Source organism: Acanthopagrus latus, chromosome 17, assembly GCF_904848185.1.
Source record: "Acanthopagrus latus isolate v.2019 chromosome 17, fAcaLat1.1, whole genome shotgun sequence".
In the NCBI taxonomy this organism is placed as follows: Eukaryota; Metazoa; Chordata; class Actinopteri; order Spariformes; family Sparidae; genus Acanthopagrus; species Acanthopagrus latus.
The window spans coordinates 17,534,104-17,551,884 of NC_051055.1; the positions used below are offsets into that span (position 1 = coordinate 17,534,104).

General features: G+C 40.6%; 1 protein-coding gene and 1 long non-coding RNA gene across 3 annotated transcripts in view; one reads left to right on the top strand and one right to left on the bottom strand.

Annotated features, from left to right (window-relative positions):
* Positions 1–1,429, bottom strand: part of LOC119005610 — a 5,551-nt gene extending 4,122 nt beyond the window's left edge. Inside the window, exon 1 of the long non-coding RNA XR_005070547.1 lies at positions 1,323–1,429. This is a non-coding gene — a long non-coding RNA (uncharacterized LOC119005610). The remainder of the gene's footprint in view (positions 1–1,322) is intronic.
* A 1,343-nt stretch (positions 1,430–2,772) lies between these two features.
* Positions 2,773–17,739, top strand: stx17 (syntaxin 17). Of its 2 annotated transcripts, XM_037073387.1 has the most exons (8): positions 2,773–2,943; positions 6,552–6,584; positions 6,897–7,105; positions 7,215–7,280; positions 9,792–10,103; positions 11,065–11,115; positions 13,541–13,627; positions 16,461–17,739. In XM_037073387.1, exons 3-8 carry the CDS (start codon positions 6,983–6,985, stop codon positions 16,716–16,718), a joined length of 897 nt encoding a protein of 298 aa, XP_036929282.1. In that variant the 5' UTR covers positions 2,773–2,943; positions 6,552–6,584; positions 6,897–6,982; the 3' UTR covers positions 16,719–17,739. The 2 variants fall into 2 exon arrangements, with proteins under 2 accessions (XP_036929282.1, XP_036929281.1); XM_037073386.1 differs by lacking the exon at positions 6,552–6,584.
* The last annotated feature ends 42 nt before the right edge of the window (positions 17,740–17,781 follow it).

Consider the following 17,781-nt stretch of genomic DNA (forward strand, 5'->3'; position numbering starts at 1 on the left):
TGTGTGTGTGTGTGTTCATGTGTGTGTCCGGCCAGACACAAAAGCCTCTTGACAGGTAAAAGGCCTCGTCTCTCTTTCCCAAGGGACCCATGGGCTCTCACAGAGAGTAGAGGGGGATTAGGATGGTGAGGAAGGTGTGTGGGGGGGGCTTCATGTTAGCATGAGGTCCAGATCAGCCTCCAGCCTCGTTAAACACCATCGATCGCCACGGTGACATTTCACAGCACATGCCGTCTATACTGTCACTGCCATCACTCACTCGCTCTCCTGCAGAACACTAACTGAGCACTAACACACACACACACACACACACACACACACACACACTTGGATAGCCAGGTGATTGATAGTAACTGTGGTAGTGAAATTGTGAACGGCTCTATCTGTCTGTGAGTGTGACAAAGAAACAGATGGAAAGAAAAAAAGTGCACCAAAAATAAAGTTAAATCTGTGATGGGACTACACACAACACAAAATCTTCACTCCCAAGAAATTCAAATGTGTAACTTCTTAAAACCAGAGATGATAATGACCAGGAAAGGAAGTGCACCTGTGTGCGTGTTCTGTGACGGACAAGAATCTATCTTACACATCACACTCCTGTTGGGGATTGCGACATCTCTGTGTTTGATCAGCGTGGAGCAAAAAAGACCATTCACATCTTTTTTGTTGCGCTGTGAGCACGTGCAAATGAATATGTGTTAATCCCACTTCTATGACAGTGACATGTCTGAGTGACAACTAAAAATAACACAACCATGATGCAGAGAGAGCTCCGCTTGGAGCTTGAAACACACACACACACACACACTCAATCTTGCACTTGCGCACACACATACACACAGCAAGCTGTCAGTCTCCCGGCCGATCGATCACCGCTGACAGATAGCAGATAACCCCAGAGTTTTAATTAGAGGTCCCATTAGAACATATTTACACACACACACACACAAGCATACATATGCACATGCACACACTCATTCGAAGCAGCTATTTTTAAAGCAGTGGGTTCATAACTTATCCTCATCCATTCAGAGATGTAAAATTGCCCTTTTAAGGTATGAGAAGAGTGGGTTGGAGGATATTTTGACAAGTGAAAAAAGAAGGAGAAGCAAAGGTATAAGCAATACAATAATGTTTCAGTTTCACCGTCCCGCTCTTGTGCATACTGGCTCACTGTCACCCTGTCATGGCTCACTGGGATAGAGCGGATTCATGGACAGTGTTATTTGTGAAAACCTGTGCTTTTGCTTCTATGACTGGTCAAGGTGTGGAAAAAAAAGCTCTATATACACCGAGCCATCAGGATGTGCTGATCACACCTGCTCTGAAGATGCAGGTGGTAAGTAGTGCACAGAGCTCCCTGCTGGCCTCCTCGCCCGCTGACAAACTTCCTGGATTAGACTGAAACGAATGGCACCTGAGTCCTCCCGAGCCTATAACACACACACACACACACTCGAAAGACAAACACAGAGGCAAACACATGAACCCAAACATTTCTGATGACTTGCTATTTAGACATTCACTGTCAGCTTTGTTCTACCCCCTCAGTCTGCAACTCTGGGAGTCCCCTGGAAGTGGACAGACACACAAACACACACACGCACACACACATGTGAACAGCACCAGGGGAAATCCCCTGTAGCTGGGTACTGTCTGTTTCACTGTGGCCCCTCGCATGGAGCATCCGCTGAGGGAAGAGTGTGTGGGGGGTTGGCCTAAATGTCAAAGGTAAAAGGTGCTGAAAAGAGAAGTGGAAACATGCAATAGACCCACTCACACCGGCTGAGCTCAGAGTAGAGGAGGGGGAACCCCGACTCTGTCTCCCAAACACAAGAGAGACAAAAATATCACACTTACATTTCTTTCCACAGGATTGATGCTGTTTATACACATAGCCAACTGTGAAAAGACAAATGGAAAGGACAAAACAAAAACTTTTGCATACAGTAAATGGTTAAATGAATATAGTTAAATAAACCACTCATCTTTTATGCTTTAATCTCAATCAGACAACTTTCAGTGATAATATCTTAGTTATTGCCACCATGTTCACAATGTTTTGATAGTGTAGCTGTTATGAGTAATTTTGACATTTTGAAAAGGTCACTGATTTTAATCGATGTTACCCCACTTATCGGGACCACAGTCACTGTCAAAACTACCTTTTATGAAATATGATCAACCCCTAGCTGGTCAGTAGCCACGACTGTGGAACACTTTTAGGTAATAAGGTTAAAAGTTGACAAGCCATAAAATATGACTTTAAATATTGTCTTAAAAATAAGTTAACTGTTCAGTTATATCCAGCAACATATATGCCCATCTTTTGTCCATATTTATTATATTTTGGGTAAATAAAATAAGCACTGAATGATCAAATGTGGCATTCTTTATGTGTGCAACCCCTAAAAATATAGCATTAATAGTATCAATAGTAATATCAATAATATCAATAGTATTAAGACACTAATAACTATATTATAATACATTAACTAAATGTTGTCCTCTATAGTAGAACCTGGTGGCCACTGGTGTGTCTAGCTTTCAAGTCAATTTGGTCAATTTTGGAGTCTTTACCCGTTCTTTTGTGTGTTGCACCTCTCTGGTCCAAAACAACACAATTAAATAGACTCAGTAAGAATAAATACTCACTTTATATCGAGGATTATTTAATAAATACTACCTTCTGTTCGGGACGCTACCACAGGTCACATTGATGTGGAACACATTGTGTTCTGGGTGCTGGTCGAGGTCGGAATGTATTTACGGACGCACTGGGAAGACAGTTGTTTACAAACAACCAAAAGTGTCAGAAACTAACCGAAAGCATTGGCGAAAATTAGCACATGCAGCAAATCGTTAATTTTGACAACAACATGGAGGCCGACAGTAGTCTTTAGCGATTGTAACTCATATCCACGCATGGTGTTTTCAGTGGTAAGTGTCGCCATATGTCATGTTGAGTATCGTTTACCTGACTCGTGGTTTACAGTAGAGACAGGTACTTCAAGATATTCCGGTTAAATCAGTAAGTTAGCAAATATCGTCTAAAGACGCTGTTAGCTTCAGTGCTTAGCTAACGGCTAATATCATGCTAGCCCGTTCTTTAAGCTAACTTTAACACTGGTGGTCAGTTTCAGTTAAGGCGTCAGAGGACACTGAAGGAGATTTACAGTAAAGAATTGAGCCTGAAACTATAATGTAGCTCAAGGTTATAATAAGTCTAAGAATGGTTTGTCTGAAAACCTTAGTAGTATTTGTATTTGCCTGTTAAATAACCCGTACTAAGGTTATACATTAGCTAGTAAGGTGTGGACTACCAAGGTCTGTTTGACATGGGACAGTGTTATATAGAGCTACAACCAAACAAGATTACATAATTATTTACATTATCGATTCATTTGTCGATCATTTTTTCAATTGTTAGTCTAGAAAAGCGAAAATAACAATTTCCCAGAGCCCATGGCTGTACTCAAGTAGAGTTTTTGTCAAGCAACAAATCCTTACAGTCAATAATCAAAAGTACTTAATTAATAGTATATGAGAAGCTTGAGACCAATGGTGGAATGTAACTAAGTACATTTACTCAAGTAAGTGCCTAAGTGCGGTTTTTAGTAGGTATGTAGGGATAGACCGAATATCAGCCCTGGATGATTAACCCATAAGAACCCAGACCCATTTTTCCTTAAAGGAAAATTATGTGGGATATACCACAGACCAAGTGGACAACATAGAAAACATTTCTGATGTTTTTTTCAGAATAACACTTTTTAATACCAAAGATCTGTGTTGTTACATATATGTTACATTGGGCGTTAGTGGTAAACATATTCCTTATCTGAAAATAAGTAAACCTGACAGTTTTTACTGCTTGTTAACATAAAATTGCCTTTTTATTTGCATTTCCACAACATATATCAAAGCTGTGACTTTAACAGCAAGGTTTCAGCAAGGTTTAACATAAAATTCTTCTTCAGTTTTGCTTTGCATCACAAAATATGCCAACTGCATCAAAATAAATAACACTGCCTATTTGGAGGCATTCACAACATGCTACCCCTTGTATGGAGAACAGAACAACAGGCCTAAAAACATAAATTGTGCAAAAAAATAGAACCCCTGTATCATCAGCACCATGTCTGAAACATTTTCTCAGTTCTTTCGTCTGTTTAGTATCTTTAGCCTTTTAGCCTAAGCCAGATGGGAAGACTTGAAACAGTTTCGTTCCTCAGTGAAGCAAAGACGCACATCACATTTCTCACAGAGAGTGGTGGTTGCATTGATTTTGCAGAGTTTGCAGCGGCCACGCTTGTCACATTTCACAGGCCAATGTGCAACTTGGTCAGTGCCAGTAGGTTCTGAAAACGATTACGTGACATGATGTCAGCCACCATTGGACACCTTGTGTCATTTTCCCAGTATGCACGATTTCCTGTCAGTTGGCAAAGACCCATGCGCAGGTAAAGGCCAATCATTATTTCCAGTTCTTTTACAGTGGTGTTAACATTGTTGTGGTTTGCAGATTTTTGTACACTATACAAATTTGTTTGTTCCTTGAGTAATTCAAGCATTTCTGGTGTTATGAACTTTCTGAAGTACTCCAGAGGACTAAGAAGATTGTCTGGAGGTGTGACATGTGGTCCTTTAAATGTGCACTCAGGGGTTTCAAAAGGTTTCTTCCTCCAAGGATATTGTTTTTTCCCTTGGACAGTTCCTTGTTTTTGCTGATTTTGCTGCCCTGAATTCACATTTGGTTGTGGTACATCATCTGATGTACTTGATTCACTACTGTCTGAATCACCACACTCACTTGACTCGTCACTCTCCCTGTCTTGGCTATTGGGATTGTAAAGAGGGTCATCAGGGTCTTCATCTGAGCTATTGTCACATCCCTCAAACTCACTCTCACCTCCCAAGATGGCCTCAAGTGCATCCTGAAGAGTGTAGTGCTTGTTCTTTTGCATACTACAAATTAAATAGAAATGAAAGAATACAGAAGAACAAGAATAAAACATTTATATTTTTATGGTATCAGCATAGGATAGTAAAATTTTGTGAGCATTATGTACAGATTTGCAAAAAGTGTTCTGTAATACAAACCAAATACTTTTACATTTTATTTTTTATATTTCTATTTGTTCTGTACACTTTTAATTGACCAGTAGAACATATTTCAACTTAATATAACTGTTACAGCTAAATTAATTATTACCGTTTTTTGTTATTGTGACAAATAGGTCACATCACATTTTCAGTCGTATTTTAAGGCTAAAAGCCCAATGTGACATATATGTCACAGCAATATTTCCGTAACTGGTTTGATATTACTTTCTTCAACAAATATGGTCAGACAAGGTTGAATGTGATATAGGACATGTTATCAAAGCATTGGAACTGTTAAATGTGTTTGAAATTACCTGTAGTGTTAAAAATCAGCTTTTTGAAATTAGATGCTTTCTTGAAATTTCCACACAGGCCATTCCAGTATTTTGGAGAGGCCACTTCCTGTCAGAGTCACATGACTGTCACATGGTCATCATACCAGGATGTTTAGTATATGTCACTTAGGGACTTAATGAGTTAAAGTCAGACATAAAGCTTTTTAAGGAAGAGACTGGTGTATTCAAAATGTTTGTTACACTGGTGTCACCGTGGGTTCTTATGGGTTAAAATTGCTGATAATAAGCATTTTTAAGATTATCAGTTAATACCCTATAAACACTGAATAATCTGCATAATTACTTGTAAAGTATCTGAATATTGTACTCAGGATCAGTAAATAAAGTGTAAGTTGTGCTTTATTTCGTCACTGGTTGTTCTAAATTAGTACTACAAATGAATATCGTTCCCAAATATCAGTTTTCAGCTTCCTTGATTTACAATAATCCGTATCGGTCCTGAAGAAGCCATATCAGGCGAGCCCCACTATTAAGATAGTAATACTTCACTTGAGTTTTTCTGTTACATTATACTTTTACTATACTGAATTTTAGAGGCAATTATTGTACTTTTTATTTCAGCTGATTTATTTGATAACTGACTTCCTTGTTACTCTGCAGAATATGCTGCATTAGAGTCACGGCAGTGCTACTCATTTATTTTAACTGCTCTGCTCCAATAATCAGAAGAATTCTGATGTTCGGGTCAATAATGAGTCGACTCTTTGTATATAGTGTATGCATAATTGTAAGATTACATGTGTAATTACATGCCAGAAAATTACTTTTGATAATCAAGCACATTTAATATCAAGACACTTTAAGACTTTAACTCAGACACTAATTGTAATGGTAGCTTTCACCTTTATCAAAGTAACATTTTAACACGATGTCTTAACACAAAAAAAATTACTTTCAACGACTTAACAGGCGCTACATTTACACACTCTGATAGGGAAGGTGGCAGTTTGCACCTTTACAGTTGGTTTGCAATTCACAAAAAAAGAGGAGAAGAACAGGTGCAGCATACGATACATGTTTAGAGAGGAGGGAGAAAGTCTACAAGTTTTAATATTTTGTCCTCTGTGATTGCTCTCTTTATCTTAGCCTTTCTTACAGTCAGGTTTGATTGATGTACAGGTAAGGAGCTTCTTTTTAAGATACAATTATGTGTAATTATTGGTGATCTCTTATCGGTGCCGGCCATTAAAGGCAGGTTAAAGGTTTTGGCTGAAAAGAATCTGTATCATGCATCTCTAGTTGTACTGTCAGGAAGTAATTTTTCAGTTACAATTTCTACTCAAAGGATGGTGGCAAGAAAAAAAATACACTTACACTTATTAGTCGTATGAAGATGCCAATTTTGGATGTGTGGGCAGACTCGCATGTGTCACAGAGTTTATTCATTTGATTTATGTATTTATTAAAATCATACTCTGCTGGTATTTACAGTGTCTGTGGGGGCAGTGAGATAAAGCTAAGCAGGTGCAGTGTCCAAGTTCCACAGAGGTGTTGGCTGTGGGCAGTCACCAGGACACATGGCAGAGGAAGGCAACAAGCTGACACTGAGGCGCCTGGAGGCACCGATCCACAAGTTCATTAAAGTGGCTCTACCCACGGACCTGGAGAGGCTGCAGAAACACCACAATAACATACTGAAGGTGACGACTTAAAAATCTGGCTTGGCACATGATCGCACGCTCACATCCACACACTCTTACTTCCTGTCCACAGATGGATAACAGATAGATTCTCCTTCATTTTTCGCAGTACCAGCATAGCCAGCAATGGGACCGCCTTCATCAGGAGCAAATCAACGCCAGCAGGACGGTTCAGGTATAAGCCCGTAAACTTCAAAAAGGAATAGGTGTGTGTGTGATAGAGGGTGATGCATTGAATCGGCATGAGATGAGCCCCAGGATCATGTTGTTGTCATCAAAGGGGAATTTGCAATATTTTTTGAATGTGGGAGCCTGGCGGATATGTGAATGTGAGGATTGTTCAAATGATGACACGAGTCATTGCCTCTCGAAATTCCTCAACAAGCATGACCCTGAAACTGCGTAGTATATTTTTGTCTCAAATTGTCTGGACAATTTTGAGCTCAGAAACAAGATGTTTCCTGATTTGTGATGAGTTCTTCTAGTTTGGAAATCAAAAGTAATGACCATTGGATCTTACGTGTTTCGCAACAAGACAAACATCTAAAACTCCATTACTTGCATCAATATATAGATACTGCTGGCCAACTATCTCTTTAATACATGTTAAATGTGAACGCACACTTGCATTTAGCTCCTGGGCCCATTTACTACTACCTTTCAATACACCTACCTAAGAACTAAACCGCATATTTCACTAAACACAGAGGTCATGTGACAATAGTCCATTACAAATTGGCATTTCTATGATTTGATTAGATTCTTTTTATACATACGTATGTCTTTTGATGTGTTTATAAATATATATAAAAAATGTAGTAAAAGTCTGATCGCAGGTACAGCAGCTGTGGTACAGGATCAGCTAGATTGATCTTTAAAATAATTACTCAAGAGAAGGTTGTCTTATTCAAATCCAGCCACACTGCTTCTGTTTCTTGATCTACTCTAGCTGCAAAGTTTTATTTTTTCGTCTAACATATGCAGCAAGGGGACAAATGAACTCTAATCTATATAAATAATGTGGCCTCAGAAGAGCAGACACTTCGATTTGGAAAATGGTGTTGCAAGGACCCTCAACATCATATCCAGGAGTAAGATACAGACTGCGCTAAACCTGTGTGAATACGCCACAGTAAACACAATTGTGGGGTGGTAATTTCTAAATCACCTGAGGTCCCCCTGGTAATGCTAGTCCCATGCTAATAAGGCTATAGACTGGATCAGGTATTTAAAGGTTTGCTATTACCATTATTTACAGGCTTATAAACAAACAACGAGTCAGAGATCTTTATTGATGGAAGAGCAGCTTGCAAGAGCATTAGTGGATTTTAGGTGGAAAAAAAAAACTACACAAAACAAAACAGGCTTGTAGTTTGAATTATGGTGGGGTGAGAATAAAAACAGCTCATTGCCCAGCTGGAAGCCCTGCAGTTCAAGAATATAGGATTATGTAACCAAAATTGCTTCAGAAAAGTTTGATGAAAACTCAAACAAAATTAACCCTTTCTATGGAAATTCTCTCTTAGAAATCAGGGCATGAAAAGAGCTGCTGCCAAACCTCAAACGGACCGTCTCTTGTGTGTGTGTACTTGTTCACATGGTGGGTGTGAAATACCTCAGGGGATGTTGTTGCCTGGAAGCCACCATGTCTCTGAAGGTGAAATAACTCCAAACAGGCGCACACCTATCCTCTCACCATTACCCTGCAAGCCCAAGGGACACACGCAGAGTGCTTTCCCGTGTCCTCGCGGTGTTAATCCAGAGTAGGGGTTAGTCTACTCCACATCAGATGTGTGTATATTTGGGTGTGTGTTTGCTTATGTTCCATAGCAAAGAAAGATAGATAGTCGGTATCTCTCTTTAGTCTGCCTGTTGTTTTCTGCAAGTTAATTTTTTGTATCTGTCTGTCCACACAGGAAGTCAGTAGACAGTCTCTCACCCTTCTTGATGATTGACATTTACTCCCACTAGCCTAGCGCCTTGCTAACCCCAAGAGAAAAGCATAGACAGACTCAGTACCACCGTCTTTACCACAGCAGCTTCAGCCAACGTCAGGGGAGCCGAGTCAATACAGTTTTATCATGAATATCTTCTTTTGAGTGTGTGTGTGTGTGTGTTTGCGTGTGTGTGTGTGTGAGAAAGTGAGAAAGTGAGAGAGCGAGAGAGCGAGAGCTCCGAACAGTTGTGGTTAATTTGTAGGCCGACAGGTGCCTGACCCAACTGTCTCCGTGTTAATCAGTGTGTTTTTCATTTTTTATGCGCACGAGGACGAGTGTATCCATGTATGTTTATTCATGGTGTGTAATTAGCAGAATGTGTTATCGGCAGTGCGTCGACCTCCTGAGCCCGGGTCGTGCTGCGGCCTGGAGGGCTGATGGCTGCGATGTAATCCTCCTGTCACCCTCAGGGCATGGTGGGATGAAGGGGAGGGGGAGGCTTGTGTTCCCCAGCCTCAAATCTGAACCCTATTAAGCCAACACCCCAACGCACACACACATTTCTCATCACTTGAACAGTTAAGTGGGATGCTGAACCTGTCAGTATGATCACATCCCACTAGGGCAACAGGAAAACCTGAGTGAATTGGCTACAATTTTGTCCCCTGTGTTGATATGTTATATGTTGATAAATGTAACTTCACATACAAGCTCACTGAGAAAACTGCTTCTCCTCTGTCACCCTGCAGCAGTTGAGGGCAAACATCAGAGAGATGGAGAAGCTGTGTTCTCGGGTCCGAGCTGAAGACGCTGACGCACTGGAAGCGCTTGTCAAGCCGGTCAGAGACAGGGCGTCGACTGCCACACGAGACTTCCTGCATTTGCACTCTAACCCTGTGTCTCAGCCACCTGCTGCTCAGCCGTCCAGCTGTGTGTCCAGCAGCTGCCACGCTGATGACGACATGGACGAGGAGCCGGTGTCTGGCAGGCAAATCCAGCTCCTCCTTCCAGAAATCCCTGCTGATCAGAATGCAGCTGAGTCCTGGGACAACCTGGAGGAGGTGTGTATTTCTAAAACAGTAGCCCAGCACACAGTATATACAGCATGTTTTAAAAAAGTAATTTTTTTTTTTTAAAGGAACCTCGAGATTTTTGATGAACAGTCACCTTGTGGTTATAATGAGTAAGTGGATAAAGGCAAGAATTTGAACAAGTTAAATAGTCTGAAAATTTACATCACAATATAACAACATGCAAATATGAGACAATATATAGTGTAACAATAACGCTTTGATAACAATATATGGCTCAGTCCTAAAAAGTCAAGGTTTTAGTTACTGTAAGCTTTAATTCCTTCAAATAAGAAACTGAAAAGGGGCCAGAGCTCAGATTTAACTTGCACTGCTCAAATCTCTTCTCTTTCTCAAATTTCTTTGCCCTTTTAATGTGATCATAAACAAAGGAGGTGACTGTACTATTTGAGTGCAGATTTTTTTTTACTATTATAACCAACAAAACCATGGCCCAGAAGTTTCAATTATGCAATGTGATATTAATAATGATTCATACCCTTTTTTTGTTTGTTTTAAGTAGGAGTCATTCTTACTTACAGTACCAATAACAGGACCCTGAACCTGAAGCAGCTTGACGGAATTCATCCATCTTCCATATTATTGTTTATTATTTATGATTTTACTACTCTAATAAAATGTCCTCAGTGAAACTATACTGAAAAATCAAAGAAAGAGTACAGAGGTAGTAGTTTCCATCCTGTCTGTACCAAACGTTGCTATGGTTACATGGATTATTCATCACTATTTCAAGATTATCCAATGCAATTGACCCCCCTTACAATTTCCTACAGACACACTTATTTCACACGTTTACTGTCAAACATACAGCGCTCATTTATATTCACCCTCTTAGTCAATTCCAGACGCCGACAGTTTGGGCGCACTCTAGCTGTAGATTTGTGTGATAAACCATCGCACTGAAATAACTAGTCGTGTTTCTCTCTGTCAGGATCTGAAGGAGCTGTGTGGTTTGGTGACAGAGTTCTCTCTGCTTGTCCACGTGAGTACAAACTCGCAACTCTGCTGCATGCTTCCTGGCTGCTACCTTCACACAGTTGCATGTCTCCATCTACATGTGTGCAGAGCTACCCCTGTGAACGAAAAACAAAGCGACAGAGGCGGGTCGCTTACGTTTCCAGGCTGTGGTTTGTATTTGACCATGTGTGCTTGTGTTGCCTGGTAAAGCTCCTCGGAGAGGGAGGTTACACAGACCCGCTCAGGACGACCACTGGGGCCCCAGAGGCCTCTTCACCAAGAGATTGAGGAGTAGATGAGGAGAGCGAAAGGGGGGATTTGGGGGAGGACGGCTGGTTGTCCACAGGGGGAGAGGTGGAGGAACGAGGCATACGTCGGAGCAGGCGGCGAGCAGACGGCGCAGATTATCAGTCTGTCCTCGGGGATGGAGAGACAGAAGCGGGGAGGCTGGGTGGAGGAAGGAAGGAGAGATTAACAGTGAAAAAGAAAGAGAGTGAAGATGTAGTTAGGGTAAAAAAAAACAAAAAACAGATAGAGGCGGGGTGGGGGGGCAGAAAGAGCATAGACATGTTGTTGTGGTGTCTCAAGGGTGAAAGACACCGTTAGGGGAGTAATATTCCAGTGCTCAGCCACAGTGGAAATAGTGAGTGAGTGAGTGAGTGAGTGCGGTTGTTTCTGTACATGCGTCATGTTGGTAACTGTTTGTGTTTGTCTGTCTGCTTATCTGTAGGTTTATTTTTTTTGTCTCCTCTCAGCGTATACACACAGTAGTAAGTCTATCTCGTGACTTTCTTCTTAAGTTAAAATCAACAAGTACAGAATTTTTAATTATTGTCAAATATGTCTAGTATTAGTAGCCTTAGGAAAAGCAGAAATGCTTCAAAATATATGTGTAATATTATAATATCAAACTAAACAAATATTAAAATAATTAATCAATTAATCAAAAGCTTTCTTCAACACTAACGTCATCTTTAAAAATAATGACAATTGACAGGTTTTAAACTTTGTGTATTTTTCCAAGGCCGTGAGGTAATGTTGAAGAGAAAGCATTTGACAAATGTAGTTAAAATCATTCTAACCTTGAGGTCCATTTAGCAGAGCTTTTAATCAGATCACAGTGTTCTCCTCAGCAGACAGCTTGCCCAGTTGTCATGGAGTGTTACGAGTCAAAAAGTCCCTTTTTTGAGCCAACAACCACTGAATGGGCCATGTTCTACCAAGAACCATCGTCACACTCAAAACATGTGACCACATTAGAGGATAATACACAGGCTTAGATCAATGATTAGTTAATTAGTTGATCAACCGAAATTTAATCAGCAACTATTTTGATAATTGAATGTTTTCCTCATTTTTCTTTCTTCTTCTTCTTTTTCTTCTTCTTCTTCTTCTTCTTTTCTTCCTCTTCTTATTATTATTCTTATTGTTATTGGGCATTTTCTGCCTTTTTTAGACGGCAATAATGGAGTGATGATAGTGAATTTATCACCATCTTGCCCCGTTTCAGTCACTTTTCTGAGTAGACTTGCCAAATGTTTGATTGTTCCAGCCTCTCTAACAGGATTTGCTGATTTTCTCAGTTTTATTTCAGTGTAGAAATGAATTTTGGGGGGTTTTGGACTGTTTGATCAAATAATGTCACCTCGGGTTGTGGGTAATTATGATTTGGGAACTTTTCACAATTTTTTTATGTTTTATTTAGTATTCACTTTTAATACTTTACAATTTATTATGAAAATAAACAGATGAATCTATAATAAGATAAAAGATAATGCAGCCCTATTATCTTTGCATCCCCAACAGTGCTGCTAAATGGTTCTGCTTCTGAGGGACACAAAATGATGGCAGAAAATAAGGGGGGAAGAAGATGTAATGTGTCAGTCTGGCAGGTTATGTGCATCTGAAGTTGGAGTATGTTTGCATACATTGGTGTTTGAGTTTGGTTTGTGGAAGAGAGTTTGTTAAATTAGACAGATCTGAATCCGTTAGATATTTTTGACTTTTAGCTCAGAGTGAGGAGATGAAAGAGGGAGAAGCGACACTGAGGAAAGACAAGGAAGAAGAGGAGAAGAGAAGTGCTCTGGTTGTTGTTTGGTCACTGTGTCCATCCAGCCCTCACATGGAGAGAGACAGCTGCCACTCTGAATATTTCATGAGATCTACACAATGCCACACACACACACACACACACACACACACACACACACACACACACACCGTAAGGACCCCCATCCCCAGTTTAATCCCCTTGAATATACCTACAGCCTGCACTCACACTCACGCACACACCCTTTCTGTGTTAACCTGCGCTGTGAAGCTGAATTTTGACTGGTTAAAAAAAGCATAATACATGACAGGTGGTTGCTCTGTCACACGTGTGTGTATATTTGCGCGTGTGTATGTGTGTGTGTTAATATGTGTTTGTGTGTCTAACCCCTGTGCATCAGTCCCAGCAGGAGAAGATTGACAGCATAGAGGACAACGTCAACACAGCCGCTGCCAACGTGGAGGAGGGGACCAAGAGCCTGGGGAAGGTGTGTATGTGTGTGTGTTCTGATGATTAGATGTGTGCGTGTGTGTGTGCGTGCATGTGTGCGTGTGTGTGTGTGTGCGTGTGTGTAGCGTTTGGGAGATGGGAGAGATCGATGGCACTTTGCCTCCCAGCCATTCCACAGCGTTTGTCCCTATTGATCCACTCGAATACGGAGGAAAGCTGCAATTAAGGAAATAGAGAGAGGAGAGGGATAGAGAGGAGTGGAGGGGAGGAAAAGTGATAGAGAGGTAGGATGAGACAAGAGTGTGTGTGTGTGTGTGTGTGTGTGTGTGTGTGTGTGTGTGGGTGTGTGTATGCATGTGTGTGTGTGTGTTTCGCTATAAGGAGAGGTTTGAATGACTGTTTAATAGTTTTTCAAGAGCAGCATTTGGGCTTCCATTATCAATTCAATAAACTCTTCCACTGAGTGTAACTCAGAAGGACAACTCAGTGCCCTTCACACATATTACACATTTGAAATGTTGAACTTTGCGTCTGTGCTACCCAGAATGAATCACTTCTTTTTTGTTGGTCCACAGTAAACACACACACACACACACACACACACACCAGTGGAAGCAGTTTTCTGCCAGGGATTGTCTATCAAAAAATATGGTGGCTGTTTTTTAACTTCACTCAATGAGAGACTCAGAAAGAAATGCTCGTCTGTCAGATGAGCTAGTCTATTTTGATCTTTGTTTTGTTCACGCTTCACAACACAGGAACATAAAGGAGGTGTGAAATAATGTAATTACAGACTCTCAGACATGGTGATGACATAGAGTTGTGTCTCTTATGTGCTGAGGAAAACAAGTAAATGCAAAGAACTGGAAAGTTAATTACCTGAAATGAAAAACAGTCTACAGTTTCCTGCCACAAGTTCCTCTGAATTAAGGAGAAAAAAAAAAGGTTCTCACTTGTATTGTTACCTAGCCATGCAGATGCTGATTGCTGTCAGCACCTAATTACTAGTGAATTGAGTTACATTTCATTTGGGGTGCTCAAAATGTTGAATGATAAAATTTGGCCCAGTGGTTACTGCAGGGCCTTAAAAAGTATCCAAGTTCCAATTTGTAAGAATTGACACCCCTTGGATGGGACGGGCTGGGCTAGCAGGTTAGCATGCTAACTTCAGATGATATCACAATACACAATACATAGCATCTTTGTATTTGTTGTTTGATACAACACCAAACCTGTTAATTCTTCACATACAATTGATAATTTCTATTATTTTTTTATTTTTTAAAGCAAAGTTCTTGCATACGAATTTCCACTTACATTTCATCTTGTTTCATTAATCTAAATCAAAGAGGAAAAGGATTCGAGCTCTTCACTGTGAAAGTCCACATTCACTATGTTACGGATCTAAACGTATCGCTGAGTCGAATACCTGAAACTTGCACTGTAGATGAACTCACCTCATGCTAATAACCGTATTCCTACATAAAACCTTTATACTAACCAAAATAATTCAGTTATGTCAACCTACACCAATTCAACTGCACCACACTCTTTCTAGAAACAGTCCTGGCATTATGCTGCTCTGCCTGTGAATACTTTTCATTTAGACAATCAGAAAGTACATCCTATGTGGGATAAACTGGTTATCCTGGGAGGAGACTTTACAATAATACAGTTGGTATTAACATTAACCAAATTATTTGACAGAGTGGGTCAGCTAGTTAATTGTAGGGTCTGGGTTTCAGTCACTGCTTTCTCCGTGTCTGTGAGGAACATGCCGATTTCCGAATTTTATCCCAGTATTTGTAACTACTTTTGGGAAAAAAACAAAAAAAAAACAATTTCATTACATTTTCACTCATTTTGATTGTGATCCACTTGCATTGTGTTAGGATAACAGCAGAGATTTCAGGGTGATGTCTTCAAATCTAGGCGCATCAAACCGAAACAAACCTGCCTGGCTAGATACCAGTAAAAACTAAATGAGATAATCCGTTTTTATAAGTGCTCCAGTCATTTAACAAAATGAATTTTACTCCAAAACATTTATGAAATGAATGCCTCAAGTAATGAAACATTTTCTCCAAATGTTTATTTTAAATTAAACCCACCCAAATGGCGACACAAACAAAGGCTGACCTCCCTCTAAGGTCGCTGCTAGATGCAGAGGGCTGCACATTAGACGAGGGGGGTGTGGGGAGATAAAACAGATGAGAGGGATGTCAGATGTTTTAACGTGTTTGAAAGCTTGTAATCTGTCATCAGGTCAAACGGCATTACACGCTCACGCTCACACACAGACACATACACATACACATACACACACACACACTCACACTCACACAACACCCACATTCCCTCCATCCTCTACAACCTGTGTGCCCGTGGTCCTTTTAACTCAGCTCAGATGAAATTAAAAACTCCCTCAACTGCCACAGGGGTGGGGACGAGCAATGCTAGCTTTTGAACTAGATTAATTTAATGGTGAAGTGTTAATCAAATGTGAGTCTCTGTGCGTGTGTGTGTGTGTATGCGTGTGTGTGTCTGTGTGTGAGTGTGTGTGTCTTATTAATTGTCATCAGCAAAGAGCACCTTCCACTCTGATGATAACAGCTGTAATAACGCACAGGACACATCTCTCTGATTTCCCCTAAACGAAGATAATGAAAAGGCTTTGATGCAGCTTATGGAAGTGTCGATTTACATTTGCTGGCCTGTTGGTGTCAATGATCATGAAAGGATAGACGCATCCGAACTCTATCGCAGAAGCCACAAAGTCCTAACAGCCTCCAAAGGTGTGTGTGTGTGTGTGTATGTATGCTCGGGTGTTAAATTAAACTTGAATGTCTCTCTTCCTCCTGTCTGTCTAGGCAGTGGGCTACAAGTTGGCAGTGTTGCCGGTTGCCGGGGCTCTGCTCGGCGGTGTGTTAGCAGGTCCAATTGGCCTGCTGGCCGGGTTCAAAGCTGCAGGGGTGGCCGCCGCTCTGGGAGGAGGTGCCCTGGGGTTTGCAGGAGGCAACCTGGTCCAGAAACAGCGCAAGGCCCAAGTGGAGCTACAGATGAAACAGTTAAAAGCACTACCGGCGCCAGAAACACCGGCTGAAGCTGAGACGAGCAAGGATAAATGACCCAACAGTTCTTGTGTTGGTCGTCCGACCTCGAGTCCTGGCGTACTACTGTTGACTGACCAATCAGACCTCCTCATATCGCCCCAAAGAGACTCTATACATAAGCACTGCTGTGCAACGATGCCGTCCTAACAGCCTTCTTTTGATGTTTGGGTGTGAATGACCTGTCTGTGAGGAGAATTTTATATTCACAAATGATTTTTTTAAATTCTGAAAACAGTTAAGCAGTCATTTAACACTACAGATGCATTAATGTGTGGTTGGGTCAGACTGATATGGCTGTTAGTACCAAGTCTTATTACTAAAAGAAATCTATGGCACCATATAATGTAAGTCATTCTGTCAAATGCCGTCACTGACAAAAGCTCTGTTGTGTTCCTCGTGAGAGTATCTTTCTTTTATCAGATTTTTCTTTTGCAAAAGGGTTTTCCAGTTAACGAGTGATCATGTCTCAGCGTTCCTTTGAGGTGAGCTGCAACAATTAAGCAGTTGAAAAGAGAATTAAAGAGGCATTATGTAGTTATAGAGAAGAGATTCAGACTCTTCTTTTTCATATTTACAATTTCAGTTAGGTAATTATACGAACTCAGAAACTTTTATCTTTTCCAAAACTGAATAAACAAGCTGTTCTTAGAAAAGGGGGAGTAAAAGTAAAACGGTATGAACATGTGTTGTCCTTTGAGGTCAGTTTGTTCAGAGTTTATCAAGTCACAAAAACAAGACTATATAACTATATCCTAATGTGAACAGATGTACTACAAGAAGAATGATGTAAGGAGAAAATGTTTGCCTAACGTCACTGTAGTGTTACGTTTACCTTATGGAAATGTGGTCCTGCTTCTGCCTTTATGTTAATTATACTGTACATAGACAGACTTGTATCTGCAAAGTGTAAGAGCAAAATTGCACAAAAAAAGCACCAAAGTGCCATGGATCACTTCAGGGATGGGAGTGTAAGAAACTGCCCTGTGTTGGATGTGCTGCTGCTGTTTTGTTGCCAAATAAAAGGTTTCAACAGTTACTGTCATTCACTGGATGAAGAGTGAGGTTCAAAGAAGCGACA

Coding starts and splice junctions, on each gene's coding strand:
- stx17 (XM_037073387.1), top strand. CDS start 6,983: ATGGCAGAGGAAGGCAACAAGCTGACACTGAGGCGCCTGGAGGCACCG. Junction 7,281..9,791: donor ACGCCAGCAGGACGGTTCAG/GTATAAGCCCGT, acceptor GTCACCCTGCAG/CAGTTGAGGGCAAACATCAG. Junction 10,104..11,064: donor CCTGGGACAACCTGGAGGAG/GTGTGTATTTCT, acceptor TCTCTCTGTCAG/GATCTGAAGGAGCTGTGTGG.